The 23,728-nt window shown below is 44.6% G+C and overlaps 1 protein-coding gene across 1 annotated transcript in view; it reads right to left on the bottom strand.

The window, feature by feature from the left end:
• The window catches only part of LOC124595272 (bcl-2-related ovarian killer protein), a 366,462-nt gene that overhangs the window by 46,789 nt on the left and 295,945 nt on the right, over nt 1–23,728 (bottom strand). Inside the window, exon 3 of the mRNA XM_047133947.1 lies at nt 21,568–21,754. Within this exon, the coding sequence (XP_046989903.1) occupies nt 21,568–21,754 (187 nt within the window). The remainder of the gene's footprint in view (nt 1–21,567; nt 21,755–23,728) is intronic.

Genomic DNA, 23,728 nt, shown 5'->3' with positions numbered 1-23,728 from the left:
GGGACCGTGAAGATTGGTCGTTGAAAAAGGTAACTCTGGGCAATACGTTGTGGATGAGCATTTATTCCCTGCTGGCAAAAACTCTTGTTCTGTAGGCGTAGCCATGTTTTCACTGCATGACTGACACTCTCGTAATCTTCAGATTGTGTTTCCCGTAGAGAATCTTTAAGCGACCCAAAGAGAGCGAAGTCCGAGGGTGCCAGGTCTGGACTGTAGGGTGGATGAGACAATGATGTCCAACCCAATTTGGCGATGTGTTCCCGGGTTCTCAGACTTGTGTGTGAACGTGACTTATCGTGTTGGAGCATGATTTCTGCTGGATTCTTATCCGATCGAACACATCGGAAATGGATCTTGAGTTTATTCAGAGACTTCACGCATGCCTCTGAATTGATGGTTGACCCTCTTGGCATCACATCCACGAGAATGACGCCATAAAAATCCCAGAAGACTGTCACCATGACTTTTCCGTCAGAGTGGGTTGCCTTGAATTTCTTCTTTTGTGGTAAATGAGGATGATGCCACTCCACGGATTGCCTTTTTGTTTCTGGTTCAAAGTGGCGCACACAGCTTTCGTCCCCCGTAACGATCCGTGACAGAAGGTCTCTACGTCGGTCTCAAAACGCTCCAACAATTCAGACGAAATGGCCTTTCTTAGAAGCTTGTGGTCCGCTGTGAGCATTCGTGGAACCCATCGTGAGCACCTCTTTGAATATCCGAGAGTCTCGATCATTGCAGACGCCCTTACAATGCTGACCGACAACTGTAGAGCCAATTGTCGAGTTGTGATGCGCCAGTCGGCACGAATAATAGCATCCGCATATTCAGTATGTCTGGAGCAGTGGCTGTGACAGGACATCCCGAGCGTGGCTGATCATAGAGCTCTGTAACTGCATTTCCTGAGGCTGTAACTTTCTTTACCCATCGCCAAACTGTACTCCTATCAGCTGCAGCATCGCCATACACTGCACGCAAACGTTTATGGACGTTCTCCACGGTTTCTTTTTCTGCACGCAAGAATTCAATAACAGCACGCAGCTTGTAACGTGAGTCGTAAGTAAACGCCATTTTGACGTTGTACTACGGCTCTGCCATCTGCCAGAACGGTTCGAAACTTCACCGGCTCACAGAACAAACACCAAATGTGATGCACCAACAAGGACACCAACGAGGACGTTTGTTTATATATATTAATGGATTCTTAAAAAAGTGAGGGGCGTTTCTTATTGAACGACCCTCGCACAAGAGATTATGGTGAGCGTCCGATTACCAAGTGCATGATTATGTTGAGTCATGCATTCGCTATTTTAACTCGCCGTCCTGGTTATCCATCGTGACATGTAAACATATTCATTCACTTATACTTTAAATGATCTCATTCAAGTTATGTTTCTGTGAATGTGTGTAACTGAACTAGTGGTGCTCGAACTGTTTCACTAGTTTTGGACGCACCTATAATTAAATTTTGTTGCTTATTTTGGAATCAGGTGCTTCATGTGCGACGTTCGCCTTTTTCAAGTGTGTTTACGGTGTCTATTTTTGTTGTAACTGCAAACTGTTAATAAGTGGTTCGTACGATACAGGTTAGCTTGATGTATGTTGCATGGGGGCTTAATTATTATTAATTTGAAAATAATTTTTTTTTTTGGTAGCTGTAAGTCCGATTACGCCGTTTCGTAAACGGTTGGCGCTGACTAGTCTTAGTACGCAATCTGACTGCATAGAACAACAACAAAGAATGAAATGAAAATTTCCTGTTAACACAATTAATTAATTAAGTCCCCAGCAACTATAAAACCTACGAAACCAAAGCACAAGTGGAATTGTTCTGTGTGTGGGAGTGTGACTCAACGTACACATCTGGCACGGTTCTTCTTCAACAAGACAAGAAATTTCAAATACCATTTATACTGACGTGATAGAAAAAAAATTAGAAATACTATAATTGTGCAAGAAACCCAGAATTACACTCTAATACAAGAACACACGCCAGATGCTTTGTTGACTGAACCTGTAATGACGCATTATTTAGGACACTGAAATAATGAGAGAAAAAAGAAAATTTTTTTTACCTTCATTTATATTGATGAAAAGCACTGTAATCATTACAATATATCAACATACCGAGTCGCTACTACCACATCTCAACAATAACTGAGTACTGCCACATCTCGACAAGCACTCTTCACTACGACATCTCAGCAAGCACTCTGCTACGAGTTCTCCCCAAGCACTGCCAGTGGAGGCGGCTGAATAATACTCTTTGGCGCAATCTCTGGCGCAGTGGCTCAGTGTAGCCACCTTTCAATGTGCCGTTTATATTATGGGTCCAGCTACAGGGGACTGGGTACAATAAATACCTTTACTGAGAGTGTCCGTCTCCCTAGTGGCGATCGCCACCCACGCTTAAGCGAAGAAAGAGAAATTTCTTGGCTCTGTTACTCCATTTGTGTCAAAATTTGAATTTACTGTTGTCAGGTTATTTCGCTTGCTTGGAACCAGTGGTCTCTCTTCTAATTATCTGCAAACAGTTATGAGAGAGTGTATTTACGATGTTAAAGGACTGTTAGCAACTTCCTGTAATTTTTTGAAACTTGTAATGTGGAATATGCAGACTAATTTTGTAGAATTGTGGTCTGATTAGACCTCTGTGCTAAGCATCTATTAATTTTTTTTAACTTAATGCTGTTCTCAAAAAGTAATTCTTTTAATTTCATTCAGTCATTTCTGAAAGTTACATAATGTCTACCAACAGTTGTGTTGTTGGAAATTAATTAATTCCGGGGATAGCTGCTCGGATTGTCTTGCATTATTTTCTGTGTTTAATAAATTGGTTTGTGTTTTTAATAAATATGTCAGTAAATTTGTCCCCCCAATGAACCATGGAACGTGCCGTTGGTGGGGAGGCTTGCGTGTCTCGCCGGCCAGGGTGGCCGAGCGGTTCTAGGCGCTACAGTCTGGAGCCGCGCGACCGCTACGGTCGCAGGTTCAAATCCTGCCTCGGGCATGGATGTTTGTGATGTCCTTAGGTTAGTTTGGTTTAAGTAGTTCTAAGTTCTAGGGGACTGATGACCTCAGCTGTTAAGTCCCATAGTGCTCAGAGCCATTTGCGTGCCTCAGCGATACAGATAGCTAGCTGTACTGTAGGTGCAACCACAATGGAGGGGTATCTGTTGAGAGGCTAGACAAACATGTGGTTCCTGAAGAGGGGCAGCAGCCTTTTCAGTAGTTGCTGGGGCAACAGTCTGACTGATTGACTGATCTGGCCTTGTAACACTAATCAAAACGGCCTTGCTGTGCTGGTACTGCGAACGGCTGAAAGCAAGGGGAAACTACAGCCGTAATTTTTCCCGAGGGCATGCAGCTTTACTGTATGGTTAAATGATGATGGCGTCCTTGACGTCTTCGGTAAAACATTCCGGAAGTAAAATAGTCCCCCCATTCGGATCTCCGGGCGGGGACTACTCAAGAGGACATCGTTATCAGGAGAAAGAAAACTGGCGTTCTACGGATCGGAGCGTGGAATGTCAGATCCCGTAATTGGGCAGGTAGGTTAGAAAATTTAAAAAGGGAAATGGAGATATAGTGGGAATTAGTGAAGTTCGGTGACAGGAGGAACAAGACTTCTGGTCAGGTGAATACAGGGTTATAAATACAAAATCAAATAGGGATAATGCAGGAGTAGGGTTAATAATGAATAAAACAATAGGAATACGGGTAAGCTACTACAAACAGCATAGTGAACGCATTATTGTGGCCAAGATAGACACGAAGCCCACGACTACCACAGTAGTACAAGTTTATATGCCAACTAGCTCCGCAGATGGCGAAGAGATTGATGAAATGTATGATGAGATAAAAGAAATTATTCAAATAGTGAAGGGAGACGAAAATTTAATAGTCATGGGTGACTGGAATTCGATAGTAGGAAAAGGAAGAGAAGGTAACGTAACAGGTGTATACGGAATGGGGGTAAGAAATGAAAGAGGAAGCCACCTGGTAGAATTTTGTACAGAGTATAATTTAATCATAACTAACACTTGGTTCAAGAACCATGAAAGAAGGTTGTATACATGGAAGAGGCATGGAGATACTGGAACGTTTCAGATAGATTATATAATGGTAAGACAGAGATTTAGGAACAAGGTTTTAAATTTTAAGACATTTCCAGGGGCAGATGTGGACTCTGACCACAATCTATTGGTTATGAACTTCCATTGCTATGAGTGTGAATCCTGAATCCTTCCTGGTCATGCTGACAAAGTTTTATGAATTTATTTGTAAAACTATAGGCGCTGGAAATTAAAATCTCCTGTGGTGCCTCTCCTGCTCCAAGTCGGCCCGTTTGACGTCCTACCCCCACTTGAAGCTAACTAACGTAAGGACATCACACACATCCGTGCCCGAGGCAGGATTCGAACCTGCGACCGTAGCGGTCGCGCGGTTCCAGACTGTAGCACCTAGAACTGCTCGGCCACCTCGGCCGGCTACTGCGTTGTCAAAAGTGGTGAGATGTAATGCCTGAAATCTGGTATTCTCGGCAAACTGTTGGCACTGTGGATCACAGAATACTGAATACCCTAACGATTTCCGAAATGAAATGTGCCTTGCGTCCAGCTCCGACTATCATTCCGCGTTCAAAGCTTGTTAATTCCCATCGTGCGGCCATAATCACGACGGAAACGTTTTCACGTGAATCACCTGAGTACAAATGACAGCTCTGCCAATGTGCTGCCCTTTTATACATTGAGTACACGATACTACCATCATCTCCCAATGTGTATAGCGCTCTGCCTTGACTTCTGTCACCTTAGCGCCTAAGTTCTAACTGTAGCTAGGCATCCTGTACTGGCGTGTTATAAATTGATTCTGGTATGTCTGACTTCCACTTTGAAGTTCCTAACTCAGCCATAATGCTGTTTTTAATCGATTTTAAAAGGCGTACTCTCCACTGCAGGCACAGCGTCATTAAGTATATACGCTTACGCTTAAAACCACGGCGAACATGATGTCATCAACCACGGCGAACACACTGTCATCCCACTGAAGACAGCGCATAGCTTCCACTTCCCCTGCGCTACGTAATGACGTCTGACCGCCACAGTGTACAGCGAGCGCTCACTACTCACAAGGAACCCCCTTGAGTGCGAGGTCGCAGAAGGGAAATCATGTTTACGGCGTTCGTCGCCTCACATATTGTCTACCATCCAATCATAATATGGGCTACTAATGGCAACACGGGACGGGACTGGAGGTGAGCGCAGCACGAGGCTATGGAGCGTAGCTGAACTGCTTAGTCGACAAGTAAAGGAGAGCAATGGCAACTATAAACACAGCAAACATTGCATTATATGTACAACTACAGTTGCCGAAGAAAGGAAGCAAAGGAAATTCGCAGAATGAGAAAGAAGTGTCAGATGAAATATTAGGCTTTATGAAAGATGAGTCAGTAGATTGTGTAGTGGTCGTATGTACTCGACACTGTGAAAAATGTACATCAGGAGTGCAATGATTGCGATACGTGATTAACAAGTGAAGGTGATACTGAAACAGGTGTCAATCCATGCAGTTCATCATCCTCGTCGGACAGGGAACCACAGTTAAACGTAATAAAGCACAGTCATTGTCCAAGGAGCGGGTACAAACATAATTACGTACATGGACGATCACCTGCAGCATAGTAAAGAAGCAATTACGAACAGATTTCGGATAAGTGCGCAGCAATATGACCGTGTAGTGCGTAAGAAAAACTACGGATATTCAAGGGGGAACAAGGCGCAAATGTTACAAAAACCAATGCTTGCCCCTTTCAAGGATGCTCGATAGAATTTACAGGATGTGCATGATAGTGATGTGCTAGGTTATGCACATCAAATTTCGTGCCACATAGATTAAAATGATTTCAAGGGATGTAGTGGGTGTGTATTGTGTATTGAACCGGAGACCTAGAAACGACGGAGAGGCTTCGTCACCCCGTAGCCTTCAGTGGTTCACATCCCCGCAACAGGCCACAGCAGTCCATCCACCCTACCGCCGTCTCACACCGAATCCAGGAAGCACTGGGTAGGTCGATTATGCTATTGGCTTTAAGTAACGGGAATCAATAACAACCGTAAAACACATAGGAATGATGAATTTAATGACCACATAAAACAAGTAGCAGGAAAAGCAGAAGCCAGGCTGAGATTCATTGTGAGCATCTTAAGGAAATTCAATACATCCAAGGAACTAGTAGTGAACAAAACACTTGTTCGATCGAGACCTGTGTATCGCTAATCAGTCTGAGACCGTTAGCAGGTTGGATTAATAGAAGAGATAGAGAAGATTCAACGAGGAGCTGCGCGTTTTCTCACAAGATCGTTTAGTAAGTAATAAGGAGTGTCTCGATAAATTCCAGAAGTCGCCGCTACAGGAGTATCAACAAGAGACCTAGTACTCGGATTCAGAGAGCGTACATTCCAAGAGCAGTCGGGAAACACACTACTTTCTCCCACATGTCTCGTGAAATGGCCACAACGAGAAGACCAGAGAAGTCGGAGCTCACACAGAGCGTCACCTAGAGCGACCTCTTCCCAAGCACGATGTGCCGATAGAACAGTGAAGGGGAGAAACTGTAGTGGAGCCAGTAGTATCTTCCGCCACAAACATAAGATAACTGGAGGAGTGAGGATTTAGATGTACGTTTTTAGTTAATAAGTCGGATTCTTAATACTCGTTACACAGGTAAACACAAAGTTGAGACACGCATGCAGGCTTCTTGCACACTTGGTTTTCATTCCATATTTCGAATGCTCAGGCACAGGGCTAGGCGCGTGAGCTGCCCACGAGGCTGCCCGTGGCCACTGTGGACGCTGTGCATCGCCGTGAGGGCACCATGTGCGAGCAGCTCGCATTCTTTTAGTCGCGAACGGGACCGAAGAGTCCCGATACTATACGATCGACAGCCGACACTCGAGTTTGGGTGACGTTAGTATTCTACGCATTGTCGTAATCGTTACAGTACGCCAGTGCAATGACTGCCTACTTTTTCTGAAGTGTTGCCTTAAAGGCCAATCTTCTGTTACATAAAAGTGCCATCGAATGAATAAATAATAATAGTTAGCTTATAGCATTTCTGTCGTGAGCCAAAGCAAATGAATTTAACTAGAGCGCACGTTCTTATGCGTCATCTCCTCTCATAACACTTTGCATGTCTTTATACAAATTGCCCGCATCTCGTGGTCGTGCGGTAGCGTTCTCGCTTCCCACGCCCGGGTTCCCGGGTTCGATTCCCGGCGGGGTCAGGGATTTTCTCTGCCTCGTGATGGCTGGGTGTTGTGTGCTGTCCTTCGGTTAGTTAGGTTTAAGTAGTTCTAAGTTCTAGGGGACTTATGACCACAGCAGTTGAGTCCCATAGTGCTCAGAGCCATTTGAACCTTTATACAAATTGAAAAAAAAAACAACCATTCTGAAACAACACCTCAAGACAATCAGCTCCTCCACAAAGATACGGCTCATCGTAGTAATCACACCTCAACTCTGCCAGGAAGGATTTAAACTACCGATGCCCAAAACCGTGAGAAGTCAATTTATTGACTGTTTTTACGACAATATCCGTGACACCATATATTCTGATACATTTTACCAGCAGAGTAGCGCTATGTACGACGCAGTGCGCAGCTGGTAAACCTGATGGACATCAACTTCTTTCAATTTCTCTTTATCAAAAATGGTTCAAATGGTTCTGAGCACTATGGGACTTAACATCTGTGGTCATCAGTCCCCTACAACTTAGAACTACTTAAACCTAACTAACCTAAGGACATCACACACATACATACCCGAGGCAGGATTCGAACCTGCGACCGTAGCAGTCGCGCGGTTCCGGACTGCGCGCCTAGAACCGCTAGACCACCGCGGCCGGCTTCTCTTTATCAATGAGACAGAAATGCTATAAGCTGACTACTATTATTTATTCATTCAATGGCACTTTTGTGTAACAGAAGATTGGCCTTTAAGGCAACACTTCAGAAAAAGTAGGCAGTCATTGCACTGGCGTACTGTGACGATTACGACAATACTAACGCCACCACAATAGCTGGTTTCGGTAGACTTTGCTGTCGTCCACAGGTCTTGAAAAGTTTTTGTTATAAAACGTGTTCATTTTACATTGGATCTCACGCCCATGTGGATAAAAATCAGTTTATTATAAAAGGTTTGTAATAACCAAAAGATTTAACTTCTGACCAATCACTGCAGAAGCTACACTTGTTGCAATCAGCGTAAGTTTTCTCAACATAGGTCATATTTGTCACTAATGTTTCCTGAGTGAGAAAATTTGTCGTCACCTGTAGTTGTATCACGCGTTGGCACTAAATAAATGCGTTCCTCAATCAACTTGAACTCTGCGTCAACACTTCTCACAGATATTGCATCTCAGCAACATCCGCTTCGTCCGTGCCTTCATCCAAACAAACAAAAAAATCTGTAGTTTTAGCTTCCAGCTGCATTTGAATTCGTTCTCCATTTCTTTGGTTCATCTGGGAACTGTTCTCCGTGAAACAGGAGCTCTTTCGAAAACCGGACGAGTCACTCTACATAAGATTGTTGCGGCAACAAAAAATACACTCTTCCAAAAATTCTCCATCGAGAAAGGGACTCGCTGTTTTGATTATTTTAAGAGATATGTGACAGCTCCCTTTCAATGCACCGTAATTCTCGATGACATCGTTCCCTTCCTGTAAATGCGTTAAAAGGGACAGGTAAATAGAGCAAACTGCTTAAGGCTTCGAATGAATTTTCTCGCTCTTAGGAGACTGAAGGGGCGATCTACTTTCCTAGGTAAAGACAATCAACGTCCAAGATCCTATCAATATTTATTTATTTATTTGAAAGAGCCGGTTTCGATAGACTTTGCTGTCGTCCACAGGTCTTAAAAAGTCTTTGTTATGAAACGTGTTCATTTTACGTTGGATCTCACGCCCATGTGCATAAAAATCAGTTTATTATAAAAGGTCTGTAATAACTAAAATTTTTAAAAACATCATGCACGTTGTGAAAATGGCCACATGTCCACACACACACACAGACGCACACATCAAAAAATGTTTTCCATCACCCCGGTTCCCAGAACCCCTGAGGATAGACGTCGACTGTGGATATTGTATCACAGACACAGTCCATTTGACTGTTCAGAGATGCCAGTAAACCCGTCCAAGGATGTGAACAACCATGCATGAGCAGCGCCTATTAGACGGAGGGGGTCCGACAGCCGATCAGTTCCAGTCATTCCACCAGGAAGGAGGTACACAGCTCGTGTTGTCTGTAGTTCAACCTTGCATAGACGGTGAATACCGCGGTTCGATCGCGCCCGTATTGTTACTTTGTGCCAAGGAGGGCTCTCAACAAGGGAAGTGTCCAGCGTCTCGGAGTGAATCAAAGCGACGGTGTTCGGACATGGAGGAGATACAGGGAGACAGGAACTGTCGATGACATTCCCCGCTCAGGCCGCCCAAGGTCTACTACTGCAGTGGATGACCGCTGGCTACGGATTATGGCTCAGAGGAACGCTGACAGCAATGCCACCATGTTGAATAATGTTTTTCGTACAGCCACAGGACTTCGTGTTACGAATGAAACTGTGCGCAATAGGCTGCACAGTGCGCAACTTCACTACAGACGTCCATGGCGAGGTCCATCTTTGTAACCACGACACCACGCAGCGCAGTAGAGATGGACCCAACAACATGCGGAATGGACTGCTCAGGATTGGCATCACGTTCTCTTCACCGATGAGTGTCGCATATGCCTTCAACCAGACAATCGTTGGAGACATGTTTGGAGGCAACCCGGTCAGGCTGAACGCCTTAGACACACTGTCCAGCGAGAGCAGTAAGGTGGAGGTTCGCTGCTGTTTTAGGATGCCATTATGTGAGGCCGACGTACGCCGCTGGTGGTCGTGGAAAGCATCGTAACGACTGTACGGTAAGTGAATGCCATCCTCCGACCGATAGTGCAACCATATCGGCAGCATATTGGCGAGGCATTGGTCTTCATGGACGACAATTCGCGCCCCCATCGTGCACTTCTTGTGAATGACTTCCTTCAGGATAACATCATCGCTCGACTAGAGTGGCCAGCATATTCTACAGACATGAACCCTACCGAACATGCCTGGGATAGATTGAAAAGAGCTATTTACGGACGACGTGAAGCACCAACCACTCTAAGGGATCTACACCGAATCGCCGTTGAGGAGTGGGACAAGCTGGACCAACGGTGTCTTGATGAACTTGTGGATAGTATGCCACGACGAATACAGTGCTGCATCTATGCAAGAGTATCCAAAGTGATCATAAAGTTCTCATGAAGAAGATGAAAATGTCGCTTCACGTCGTACTTCTTCCACGCCGATAAAATAGAGTCACGGAACAGACATTGAGGGGCGGTATGTGTTTCAATAAAAAGTAATCTTCTTCCCACTGCGGGTTGAAGCGTAGGGATTCTGCCCATTTTCGTTTCCAGGATCGTAACTCCTCCAAAGCCCTTTTCCTCTCACTAATTTTGTCCCACCACGAGTGTCAATAAGACTTCGACACAGACGACACTAACGACACGAAGTAAAGAGGCCTGTCTTGCCGCGTGAGCGCCGGTGACAAACGAGCGCGGTAGCAGAGAGGTGGAGCGGGGACTGGTTGCCGACAGCGCGCGCGGGCGAGCAGCAAGCAGTGTGGGACGCGCGGGCGATCGCGCCCGCTAGATGTCCTGTTCAGGCGACCACAATTCGTTGTGTATGTCCCAATGTTGGATTACTCGTAAAAATGTGTGATAAGAGATAACAGCAACTCTGAAAATAGGAAACACTGCACACACTGCGCCGGAGAGTGAACGATCATTGTGGAAACTATCCCCTACGCTGTGGCTAAGCCGTTTGTCTGCAACATATTTTATGCCAGGATCCTACTCCATGGTATGCAGCAGAGCTTCTGCGAAGTCTGGAAAGAAGGAAACACGTACTGGCAAGAGAGAAGCTGCAAGGACAGGTTGGAAGTCATACACAGATTCTCAGCTAGTAACAATGGCAAGGTTTCAAATTCGATCAAGGAAATTCCAAAACAGTGCAGAATCCACAGCAGAGTGAAAGATCCATTCTAACAAAAAGGACGTATTTAAAGTATACCTTAAATAAAAAAAAGAAAAAAAAACAGCTCCTCAGTAGACTATACACATTCGTATGCTGGACTGGTGCTCTGTACCCCTCCGACCTATCGCGCCAGCTTGTTGTTGGCACATCGAGGTTTGTTCAGTTATGCAGTAGATGCGATGATAAATTTTCTTCTCCTTAGCCTGTTTCTACGTGATCCCCGTCTTGACAGAAGACTATGTAGGCACAGCAATACCGCAGTTGCTTTATATCATTCGTTTTTCTCATCGCGCTAATCTGTTACTCAAGGTGACCTTATTTTTTGTCACATACGGGCAGACTGTTGTTCTGCTTCAATAATAGAGTACTGACTTGTTTCTTTGTTTGTCCTGTGATAACTACAATGCTATTTTTTTTTTTTTGTGTTTTTAAATAGTGGCCTATTATGGCGATGAAGTTAAGTGCACCAGTGACTCAGCTGAAAAGCAACGTCCAAGAACACTCCATCACGTTACAGTGATTTCAGCATGGACTGATTCTCCCCAGATGTTCTACTGAGAGCAAAAACTAAAAGTAGTTTGGTCCCATAAGACCTTACCACAAATGTCCAATTTCTTACTTTCCATCAATGACCTGACGCGCACTAGTGAGATTTTGGTCTGAACGTGTTCAGCGGCAGCAACAGTAAAGATGAACATGCTCTGCCGTAACCTGATTTGGAGGTGTTTGCCACCACCAGTTGCGAGCATACCGAGACACACCTCCCATTTGTACGATACCGGCAGATATTATACAGTACATCACCTATTTCAGGGCCACCTACCAGACGAAATGGACACTACGTTAGGAGGGTGACTAGCACTTACTCATTGTGACTGTGTGCATCAGCCTCTGCAAACGCCAGGACGCCTCTGACAAACTTTTTATAACGAACAAACTTTCCACTGCCATGACTGTCTGACCTACTTTCCTATTGGAGTGTTAACGGATGTTAATATTTTTAACGTAGTAAGATAGCTGTGGCTGGTTCAAATGGCTCTGAGCACTATGGGACTCAACTGCTGAGGTCATTAGTCCCCTAGAACTTAGAACTAGTTAAACCTAACTAACCTAAGGACATCACAAACATCCATGCCCGAGGCAGGATTCGAACCTGCGACCGTAGCGGTCTTGCGGTTCCAGACTGCAGCGCCTTTAACCGCACGGCAACTTCGGCCGGCGATAGCTGTGGAATGGTATAAATAGGGGAGTCCACGCCGAAAGTAGATTTTCGCGAAAGTTGTAGGTAGGTCACGAGCTACCACAACAGATCCATGACACTAATATATCAATTGCGCTGATACGGGAACACATCAGTGCAGGTCACGCCTAATAACAAAGCGCGCCATAATACAACGACTGTGATAGGAAGTGCCGGACTATGGACTACATTTCCATTTCCGACCATTCATAGTATTTGTATCTGTCACTTACCACTTCTTTCAACTCTGTTAATGTACGTGAGTGTCACACTGTTTTTATCTAAGAACTTACAGTGGTACTCCCACTGTGTGTAGTAGGACAGGAAGTGGGTTGGTGTTCTATTCTAGGATTTTGGTACTGTTTTATATATTTGGATGTTTTATTTCAATTACACAAACGTCTAGAGACAGTTAAGACGTGCACAGTAGATCGCGTGATCGCTGTACCGGGTACCACGCCAGAAACCACACCATGCCAGCCTGCAATGTGCCCTCTGTTGCTCTCTCAGTCGTGGCCGAGAAGGTAGTTCTGTGCTGCGCACCTTTACTGTAGTCCACCACAACAGTCTAGCCGCTGCACACAGTGTAGAGCACGTAGCTATAACTATTAAAAAGCGACGCATTTCTGGTGCCAATAGTTTAGATCTAAGTCACCATTTGCCATTAAAACACAGACACATTTCTAAAGTTACACGGTTCTACCGACCTTCAACTGCTCTCCAATTTTAGAACTAGGCAGTACTGTGCTGAGAAAAAATTGTGTGAAATCTTATGGGACTTAACTGCTAAAGTCATCAGTCCCTAAGCTTACACACTACTTAACCTAAATTATCCTAAAGACAAACACACACACACACACACACACACACACACACACACACACACACACACACACACATGCCCAAGGGAGGACTCGAACCTCCGGCGGGCCCAGCCGCACAATCCATGACTGCTGTGCTGAAGGGATACTGTTTAACAGGTGGAACTATCTCCAGCAATATACAAAACCAAGGTGATGCTAGAGGCGCTTCAGTCCGGAGCCGCACGACTGCTACGATCGCAGGTTCGAATCCTGCCTCGGGCATGGGAGTGTGTGGTGTCCTTAGGTTTGTTAGGTTTAAGTAGTTCTAAGTTCTAGGGTACTGATGACCTCATATGTTAAGTCCCATAGTGCTCAGAGACATTTTTTGGCTGCACCAGTGCGGGGTGGTCACTGGGAGCATCATCAAAGTGAAGAAGACAAAATAGATGGATGTCGGAGTGGGCTTTCCCACGCAACGGTGCCCTTTGACTTGGTGCCCGTACTCAGATGTTTAACAGTGCAGTTCTATAGCAACGTTCGCCACATGGCGGCAGCTACGTACCGCCGGCTACTACACTAGACACTTGCTCTGATACAGGACAATAAATGGCGTCGAATGGACATGCTCCTAAGAACACGTCATGTCAGCACCTATCATGTCTCCAAACTGTGCTATTTTGCGCATGTCCTTCCCTTGACGGTTACGATAGCCGACAGATTTCAAGCAGCAAGTGCCGGTCTTGGTTTTAAAGCCCGATACGCCACCCTGACAGCCGCAGCGGGCAGGCGGTATGGGTTTAATTCATGTCTATAACCGTGCGCGATCACTTTATCTCAACACTATGCGTCGCACATGGCCCTTCACTACATATTTCGTGATGCTCACAAAGGCACACTCGACTTTTGGTCCCTACTGATTACGACACATGCAACTTTCAGCCGCCACCCGTAGTACAGGACCCACTTCGCTAATTATTTAGGTTCTTTATTTGTGGACCCTCCTGCTCACTGGGGCGTCCCAGGTATGAGACGCTGAAACTGAAGAGGAATCCTGGAGCATATGATCCATTACTGATGGAATAGGGGAGAACCCCTACCAACAGACGGATCTTTTTTAATAAAACAAAAAGAAATAAATAAAAAAATAAAAAGTAAAATAAATAAATAGCTCAATATAGACTAACCCGTTAAATCCTCTCCCTGATCCTTCGAGCCTAGAACACGTTGCGTGGGCATGCGACGGGATGGCCAGGCCTCGGGTGTCGATCCGTGCCCTACCCGTCGTCCTAGTCCTGCAGCGGTTCCTTAGATTAGATAAAAAAAGGGGGGGTGGCGTCTTTCGTTAGTTATCGAAACTTCCACGGTGCCGGGTTCAAAACCTGGCACCGCTTAAATTTTGATTAATAATCGCCATTGGCGGCCGAAGACTTCCGGCATAAGAAGTCAGCCTCATTCTGCCAACGGCTTTGTCAAAGAGGGCGGAGAAGCGGACAGAGGTTCAACGAACTCTCTTGTACTTGGAGTGGGAAATTGCCCCTAAGGGTGGAAGAATCAGCAATGATCAACGGCATGAGGATGCAGAAGGCACGTAACGTGTATCCACAGGACATGTGGCCTGTAATTGAAAAAGTGTCACGATGATCTCTTCATTGGCAAAAGATTCCGGAATAGTCCCCCATTCGGATCTCCGGGACGGGACTCTCAAGGGGGAGGCGACTACGAGAAAAAGATGGAATAATCAACGAAGGGATAACGTTCTACGAGTCGGAGCGTGGAATGACAGAAGCTTGAATGTACTAAGATAGCTAGAAGATCTGGGAAGAGAAATGCAAAAGCTCAATCTAGTTATAATAGGAATCAGTGAAGTGAAATGGAAAGAAGACAAGGATTTTTGGTCAGATGAGTACAGAGTCATATCAACAGCAGCAGAAAATGGTATAATGGGAGCAGGATTCGTTATGAATAGGAAGTTAGGGCAGGAAGTGTGTTACTGTGAACAGTTCAGTGAAACGGTTGTTCGTATCAGAATCGACAGCGAACCAACACTGACAATGATAGTTCAGGTATACATGCCTACGCCGCAAGCTGAGGATGAAGAAGTAGAGAAAGTATATGAGGATATGGAAAGGGCAATACAGCATGTAAAGGGAGATGAAAATCTAATAGTCATGGAGGACTGGAATGCAGTTATAGGGGAAGGAGTAGAAAAAACGGTTACAAGAGAGTATGGGTTTGGGACAAGGAATGAAAGAGGAGAGAGACTAATTGCGTTCTGTAATAAATTTCAGCTAGTAATAGCAAATGCTCTGTTCAAGAATCACAACAGGATGAGGTATACTTGGAAAAGGCCGGGCGATACGGGAGATTTCAGTTAAATTACATCATGGTCAGACAGAGATTCCGAAATCAGATACTGGATTGTAAGGCGTACCCAGGAGCAGACATAGACTCAGATCACAATATAGTAGTAATGAAGAGTAAGCTGAAGTTTAAGACACTAGTCAGGAAGAATCAACACACAAAGAAGTGGGGTACGGAAGTACTAAGGAATGACGAGATACGCTTGACGTTCTCTAAGACTAAAGATGTGGTTATGAGAAATAGCTCAGTAGGCAGTACAGTTGAAGAGGAATGAACATCTCTAAAAATGCGGTAACTGCCAAGAAACCATGGGTAACAGAAGAAATACTTCAGTTGATCAATGAAAGGAGGTAGTACAAAGATGTTCAGGGAAATTCAGGAATACAGACATACAAGTCACTGAGGAATGAAATAAAAAGGAAGTGCAGGGAAGCTAAGACGAAATGGCTGCAGGAAAAATGTGAAGACATTCAAAAAGAAATGATTGTCGGAAGGACTGACTCAGCATACAGAAAAGTCAAAACGACCTTCGGTGAAATTAGAAGCAAGGGTGATAACACTAAGAGTGTAAAGGGAGTTCCACTGTCAAATACAGAGGACAGAGCGGATAGGTGGAAAGAGTACATTGATGAACTCTATGAGGGGGAAGATATGTCTGATATGATAGAAGAAGAAACAGGAGTCGATTTAGAAGAGACAGGGGATCCAGTACCAGAATCAGCTTTGGAGGACTTATCATCAAATAAGACAGAAGGAATAGATAACATTCCATCAGAATTTCTAAAATCATTGGGTGAAGTGGCAACAAAACGACAAATCACGTTGGTGTGTAGAATGTATGAGTCTGGGGACGTACCATTTGACTTTCGGAAAAATATTATCCACACAATTCGGAAGACTTTAAAAGTGGACAAGTGTGAGAATTATCGCACAATCAGCTGAACAGCTCATGCATCCAAGTTGCTGACAAGAATAATGTACAGAAGAATGGAAAAGAAGATTGAAGATGTGTTAGATGACGATCAGTTTGGCTTTAGGAAAGGTAAAGGCACCAGAGAGGCAATTCTGACATCTTGGTTGATAATGGAAGCAAGACTAAGGAAAAACCAAGACACGTTCTTAGGATTTGTCGACCTGGAAAAAGCTTTCGACAATGTAAAATGCTGCAATATGTTCGAAGCTCTGAGAAAAATAGGGGTAAGCTTTAGGGAGAGACGGGTAATATACAATATGTACAAGAACCAAGAGGGAATAACAAGAGTGAACGACTAAGAACGAAGTGCTCGGATGAAAAAAGGTGTATGACAGCGATATAGTCTTTCGCTCCTACTGTTTAATCTGTACATCGATGAAGCAATGACGGAATAAAGAAAGGTTCAAGAGCGGGATTAAAATTCAAGTAATGAAAAGTAGCAGAAATGAGAACAGCGAGAAACTTAACATCGGGTTTGGTGGTCACGAAATAGATGAAGTTAAGGAATTCTGCTATCTAGGCAGCAAAATAACCAGTGACGGACAGAACAAGGAGGACATCAAAAGCAGATTAGCACTGGCAAAAAGGGCATTCCTGGCCAAGAGAAGTCTGCTAATATCAAATATAGGTCTTTAATTTGAGGAAGAAATTTCTGAAAATGTACAGCATTGTATGGTAGCGAAACATGGACTGTGTGAAAACCGTAACATAAGAGAATCGAAGCATTTGAGATATGGTGCTATTGACGAATGTTGAAAATTAGGTGGACTTATAAAGGTGAGGAATGAGGAGGCTCTGCACAGAATCGGAGAGTAAAGTAATATGTTGAAAACACTGAGACGGAGAAGGGACAGGATGATAAGACATCTGTTAAGACATCACGGGATGACTTCCATGGCACTAAAGAGAGCTGTAGAGGGCAAAATCTGTAGAGGAAGACAGAGATTGGAATACACCCAACAGATAATTGGGGTCATTGGTGTCAAGCTCTACTTTGAGATGAAGAGGTTGGCACAGGAGAGGAATTCGTGGCGGGCGGCATCAAACCACTCATAATACTGATGACTCAAAACAAAAAAAAAACAAAAAAAAAAAATATAAAATCCATTCTTCAAAGGCCCAAAAATCTGTCTCAGAACAGCATTCTCGGATGTCACGAGTTTTATTTCTGTCTTTTGTGCCACAGTCCAGGTCTGGTCTCCGTTTAGGATGACAGGTTGTATAATTGCCTGTAGATCCTAATCTTCATGGATTTCAATAGAAGCCGGGAATTCAGCAGTTTTCGGAGTGTAGACCTTGACCTGTGTTCCTGCCGGATTTTTACAATTATTTCCTAGTCTATCTCATTCCTTTCACCGAGTGCCGCTCTAAGATATTTGAACTCTTTTACCCTTTTAAAATTTTTTACCATCTACATCTAAAGCTCTGTCATCATTCTTTCTGCTCACTGCAAGGTATTTGGTCTTATCCCCTTATTTATCTTCAAGCCCTCACCATTACCTCTTCCATTAATACTCCTGCGATTTGAACCAGATTTTTGCTTATTCTGTGCTGTTATTGCATAGGGCAGAACACTGATCCTTCTATCCAACCCTATTCCTGTCTCCAGGTTTGTTACCTTTCTCAGCGCTCTTTTCAGAACCCGATTAAACGGATGGGGGAAGAGGCATTTTCTCTGTCGCACTCCAGCCTTCACATTGAATCTCTCTGACATTTTCCCATTCACTTTCGCGGTCTCTCTTGTATACATGTTTGTGTTAGTTTTGTTAGTTTTCTGAGCGCCTGCGCGCTTTCCAATTCTTGCCATATTCATACTGTCATACGCTTATGGAAAACCCACAAAAAGCGAGCGAACGTCTCTGGAAAATTTCCAGCTTTTTGATAGCATTTGCCTTATTATATGTAGTTGGCCTACCGTTTATTTTCCCTTTCTAACCTTTGCTTGTTGGAATCCAAGCACCTCCTAGATGTATGGTGTGAGGACTTCAGTAACAAAGTGCTCAAGATCCTATAACTTATGCAGAGTAAGGTAATTCCTCTATAGTTGCTGCACATCATATGGTCTCCTTTCTCTAGTATTAGGTAGATGACTGACTGCTTCCATTCTGCTGGGGTCCTTTCTCTGCTCCAAATTACATAGATTAGCTGATACACTCTGCCATGTAGGATATATCTTTCAGCGTCTCCGCAGATATTCCACCTATTCTTGGAGCCTTTCCTCTCTTCAGCATTTTTATGGCTTGTCCTATCTCTTCCATGCACGCCAGTTGATTCTCCGCTGTTGCTATTGTTACTCTGTCTTCTCTGTACAATTGTCCTATTTCTTCTTAGCCTGACCCTGTTGTCACAAGGCTGTTGATGGTGTAGTCCACATTCGAAAAATTTTCGAAATAGTTTTTCCAATCCTTCAGAGCCTTCGTTTTCATCTGTTATTATTTGCCCTGCTTGACCTTGGATCACATCAATCCTCGCGTTATATCCTCTCTTGAAGAACCGGATTGTCCTTTAAAAGTCTGTCGTATTGCCTACTGTTCGGTCCTTTTGTGCTAGTGTTATCTTGCTGTTTGCATACTCTCGCTTTCCTTTTCGGAGAACCTTTCTTGCTTCTCTAGCTGCCTCCATGTGTCCAAACCTTATTCTTTCTTCTTATTCATTTGTCAGCCATAACATTTTAGCCGTTTTTCTCTTGTTGACTGCATCTCTACGGTTATCGTTAAACCATCATCTGCTCCTCCTTCTGTCTAATAGTCCCAGCACTTCATCTGCAGGGTGTTTGCCTTCGATCTTGATCTTGGGCCAAAACTTGTCTACATCAATTCCCTCTTCTTCCAGGGCAACAAAGCTGTTTGGAATTTTAATTGCATGTATGTCCTTGACGTTGTCCTTTCGCACAAGTAGATTTGTGTGTATTTTACTGTCTGCATCTCTTCTCCTGCAGTTTTTGCATTCCATCCTTTCACAAATAGTGAATATTTTTCTTCAAAAAGTCACGGAAATCACATATTTTTTATGTATTTAAAGAGGGCTAGCCCCTTAAATTCCCTTCCGTCCATTAAACCGGAAACCATTCCTTCAACTTCTCCGCAGTAGCTTGCGTCGCTACTTTTCGGCAGGTTATCATCTTCTGAACTTCGTCCAGCTTTTCTCCTAGTTACTCAGCAATTGTAAATCCGACATCTTACCATCCCCTGATCTAGAGAGAGCGTTCGCCACTCCCATATTCAGTTGCGATTAACTATGCCCGACTTTCCGCATTCTTTCTGTTTAAATCTGCCTGCCGTGTCATACCTCGAGTGGGTTCCGTTTCTCCGTACTGACTGACTTTCAATATGACTGAAGAGAATTTAAAGGGATTAACTGGCACTATAGTAAAGTTCAAATTAAACCGTGGCCAACCAGCTTCTGCAAATTAAAGGGATTAACTGGCACTATAGCAAAGTTCAACTGAAACCGTGGCCAACCACCATTGCATAATTAATCGAAATAACAGTAGAGGCGGAAAATTACAGGGCTTTGCAGAACGCAACGCAGCAGAGGCTCCTAGGTCGCCGGCGAGTGACTAAAGGCCAATGCACACTAGCCGTCATGTCGTCACGTCATGTCCCGTCAAAACACTGTGCAATGCATTTGAAATGGCGGCATCCACAATGGCCGTCCCGTCCCGTCCCGTCCCGTCCCGTCCCGTCCCGTCACGTCACCGTCAAAGTTTCTCGGGAAGAAAGTTTTGACTGTTGACGTCATCCTCTGTTGTTGATCACGTGACCCCCAAACTCATTTCCTCGCGATACACGTCCAAGCGCAGATGTCCTATTTCGCTTCGTCGTAGTTTTCGCGGTTGATACCAATTGTTTGCTGTTCGTTATTTGTTATAAACTGTTTCATTTCGTTATTTCTTCTGTTAAAATGTATAATAAATGAAGAAAGATTAATTGAAGCAGTGAGATAGCAGTCTGAATTGTGCGATATGAGCATATTAAATTACTTGCCCTCTATTGCATTGAAAAACTGGACTTTTATACATACCGATGCCATATTTAATATTTTACAATGTAATAGATTGCATTAAGGGTGCAACTGGAAGTGAAAAACGCAGGTGGAATTTATTTTATTATTGTCAGGTATCTGTAGTATTTCATAAGGAAATGGACTGAAAGGTTGAGACACTGAAAGTTGTTTGTTTAAATATGTGCTCATGGCAGGTTTATTTATTGTTGAGTAGCTCCCTGGATTGTGTGTCAAGCAGTTTTGCGAGCATTGGTCAATATTATACGGTTTCACTAGCCACCCCAGTACATATAAGACACTTGAACTGTTAAAAGCCAAATACAAGATGCAAAGAAACCTATAAATCTTGAAGGGAAAGGCATTGAGGGAGATATGACTATTGAACAAAAATTTGCACTGGACTAGGAACTAAACTTGACCTTAAATAAAGCAATTTTTCATGTGATGTGATGGCAGCTCGTAACACTGTGTTCCTTTCAGTAATTCTGGGTGCAATCTGACGTAACAAATGAAAAAAAAATGACGCCTCGACTTTCTAAAATGTAGAATGCTGATTCCTTTTCCTCGAGCTCCTTGTATAATGTGTGAAATTGCCCTTCTGCACCACGTAATGACACTTTTTCGGACCCTCGCTCTTTTTTGTATTGTTTTGCACTTCTATCTTTCTTCTCTAATATACAAGCTATCCCTGCAAGGTGCATACCATTTGAGCCCAATAAATGGCATTTTCGTATAAATGTGCAATCCAGCATCCACGTATATAAGCTGACGCGTTGAGAATGTGCACTTCGCGCATAAAAACAGCTGAAAATCATCTTGCGAAGATCGCAATTTCCGCGTAAAAAAAGAAAAGGAAAATGTTGAAGACAGCCATACGAGTTGAGACCACGTGACTTGACGTGCCGTGCCGTGACGTGACGGCCAGTGTGAATGCACCTTAACGTGATGGTTGCGTGACATGACGGCCAGTGTGAATTGGCCTTGACCCGGCAGGCAGGTGGGCGACGGGTGTGCCACAGCCAGCGTGCAGCCTGCAGCGCGCCCCTCTGGAGGCGGGACGTACCTGCGCGTGGAGAGCCCGGAGCGGCGCAGGCGGGCGCGGATGTAGTGCGCGCAGAGGGCGCGGCCCTGCTCCACGATGTCGCAGGCGGGCGCGTTGAGCCAGCCGATGGTGTGCGACAGCTTGCGCGACACCACGTCGCTCACGTTGCTGAAGCGCCGCCGCGCCAGCGACGACAGCTCCCCGCCGCCTGCCGAAACACGTCGCCGTGAGGCAGCTCGTAATCGCTGGCACAGCAGAACACCGTGCTTTTAAGTACTGACGCTGTCACATTTATTAAGTCTGGAAACGTACACTGAAAGTGCTAGAGCGTGTTGCCAGAGATCTCTCAGTCGTGCACAGAAAACTTACGTCACATTTCGTGAGGTCAGCGTGACATAGCCCCAAATGGCGCTGCCCCAAAACACGAAGCAGTTGAAAGACGGGGAAGAGATTGTGTGTGTGTGTGTGTGTGTGTGTGTGTGTGTGTGTGTGTGAATCAGCGAGCAGCTATGGTGCACTGTTCTGGTGGTCTTCATTACTATATGATCTGTGGACAACATTTGGATCACTTCACAAGGGAAAGAATCATCGGGGAACTGGCACAGGAGCGGCGTGTGAGGAGTGAAGCGCAGGAGTTTGATGTAACGCTGTACATTATTGCACCTACGTAGGGAGCGTTCCGAACGAGAGGCTCCCTGAAGGAGAGGAGGTGGTTGACCATGGTCCACCTACAGCAGCAGATCACAGCCACATTGTGCAGCAGGCAAGAAGGGGTCACGTCAAACAACAGGTGCGGCTTCCCACCACATTTAACAGAACTGCCACACAGGAAGTGTCATGGTCCTTAGTGGCACTCCGACTACATGTGGCTATGTGGCTGATCTCTCTTTGCTCGACGACCAGTACAGTGTGTTCGGTTGTACTCCACGACATTGGTCCCTTATCTCACATTTACCGCGAATCTCTCGGCCAGCACAAAGACCCAACCGACCAGAAATAGCGCAGATGACTCCTGCATATAAGAAGGGAAATGAACGGACTCGCAAAATTACAGACCAATATCCCTAACTACGGTTTTGTGTAGAATCGTTTATCAATTTTCTTGTGACTGAGAAGCTTCTTCCCTCAAATCAGCGTGGTTTCAGAAAGCATCGCTCGTGCGGAACTCAGCTTGCCCTTTTCTCGCGTAAGCTCCTGCGAACCATGGCTCAAGCGCAACAGGCGGATTGCATATTGCCACAGTTCCGTAAAGGATTTGACATGGTGCCACTCTGGCGACTGTTAACAAAGGTACAAGCATACGGAATAGGTTCCCAGGCATGTGAGTGGCTCGAAGACTTGTTAAGCAACATAACCCAGTACGTTCTCCTCGACAGCGAGTGTACATCAGAGACAAGCGTATCGTCAGGAGCGTTCCAGGGAAGTGTGATAGGAACACTTATTTTCAATATACGTAAACGATCCGTCAGACATGGTAAGCAGCATTTTGCTGATGTTTGCTGATGCTGTGTTGTAAGGGGAGGTATCGTCGTTGAGGGACGGTAGGAAGATACAACGTGGGGAGTCAATGCTGCACTGACGTACTGACCTCAAAATCTTTGAACACAGTACAAAACTTCTAGTTGGTGTGATGAATAGTAGCAAGCTCTACATGTAGAAAAATGTAAGTTGATGCAGATGAGTAGCAAAAACAAACCCATAACGTCCGAATACAGTATTAGTTGTGTGCTGCTCGACACAGTCACATCGATTAAATACCAAGGCGTAACGTTGTAAAGCAGTATGAAATGGAATGAGCTGTAAGAAATCTAGTAGGGAAGGCGAATGGGCGACTTCGGTTTATTGGGAGAATTTTAGGAAAGTGTGGATCTTTTGTAAAGGACGCCGCACATAGGACACTGGTGCGACCCGTTGTTGAGTACTGTCTCGAGCGTTCGGGATTCTTTCCAGGTCGGATTAAAGGGAGACATCGAAGCAGTCCAGACGTGGGCTGCTACACCTGTTACTGGTAGGTCCGAGCAACAAACAAGTATTAGCGATATGTTTGGAGAAGTCATATGGGAAACACTGGAGGGCAGGTGACTTGTGACTGCAGGAAGTATGCATTCCCGGACCCAAGTTTATTGGACTTGTCCCAGAAAGTATGAATTCACCAACTCATGTTTATTGGACTTATTTTTCT

The sequence above is a fragment of the Schistocerca americana genome, chromosome 2 (assembly GCF_021461395.2).
Source record: "Schistocerca americana isolate TAMUIC-IGC-003095 chromosome 2, iqSchAmer2.1, whole genome shotgun sequence".
Classification (NCBI taxonomy): domain Eukaryota; kingdom Metazoa; phylum Arthropoda; class Insecta; order Orthoptera; family Acrididae; genus Schistocerca; species Schistocerca americana.
This window is presented reverse-complemented; position numbering and strand designations above follow the sequence as displayed.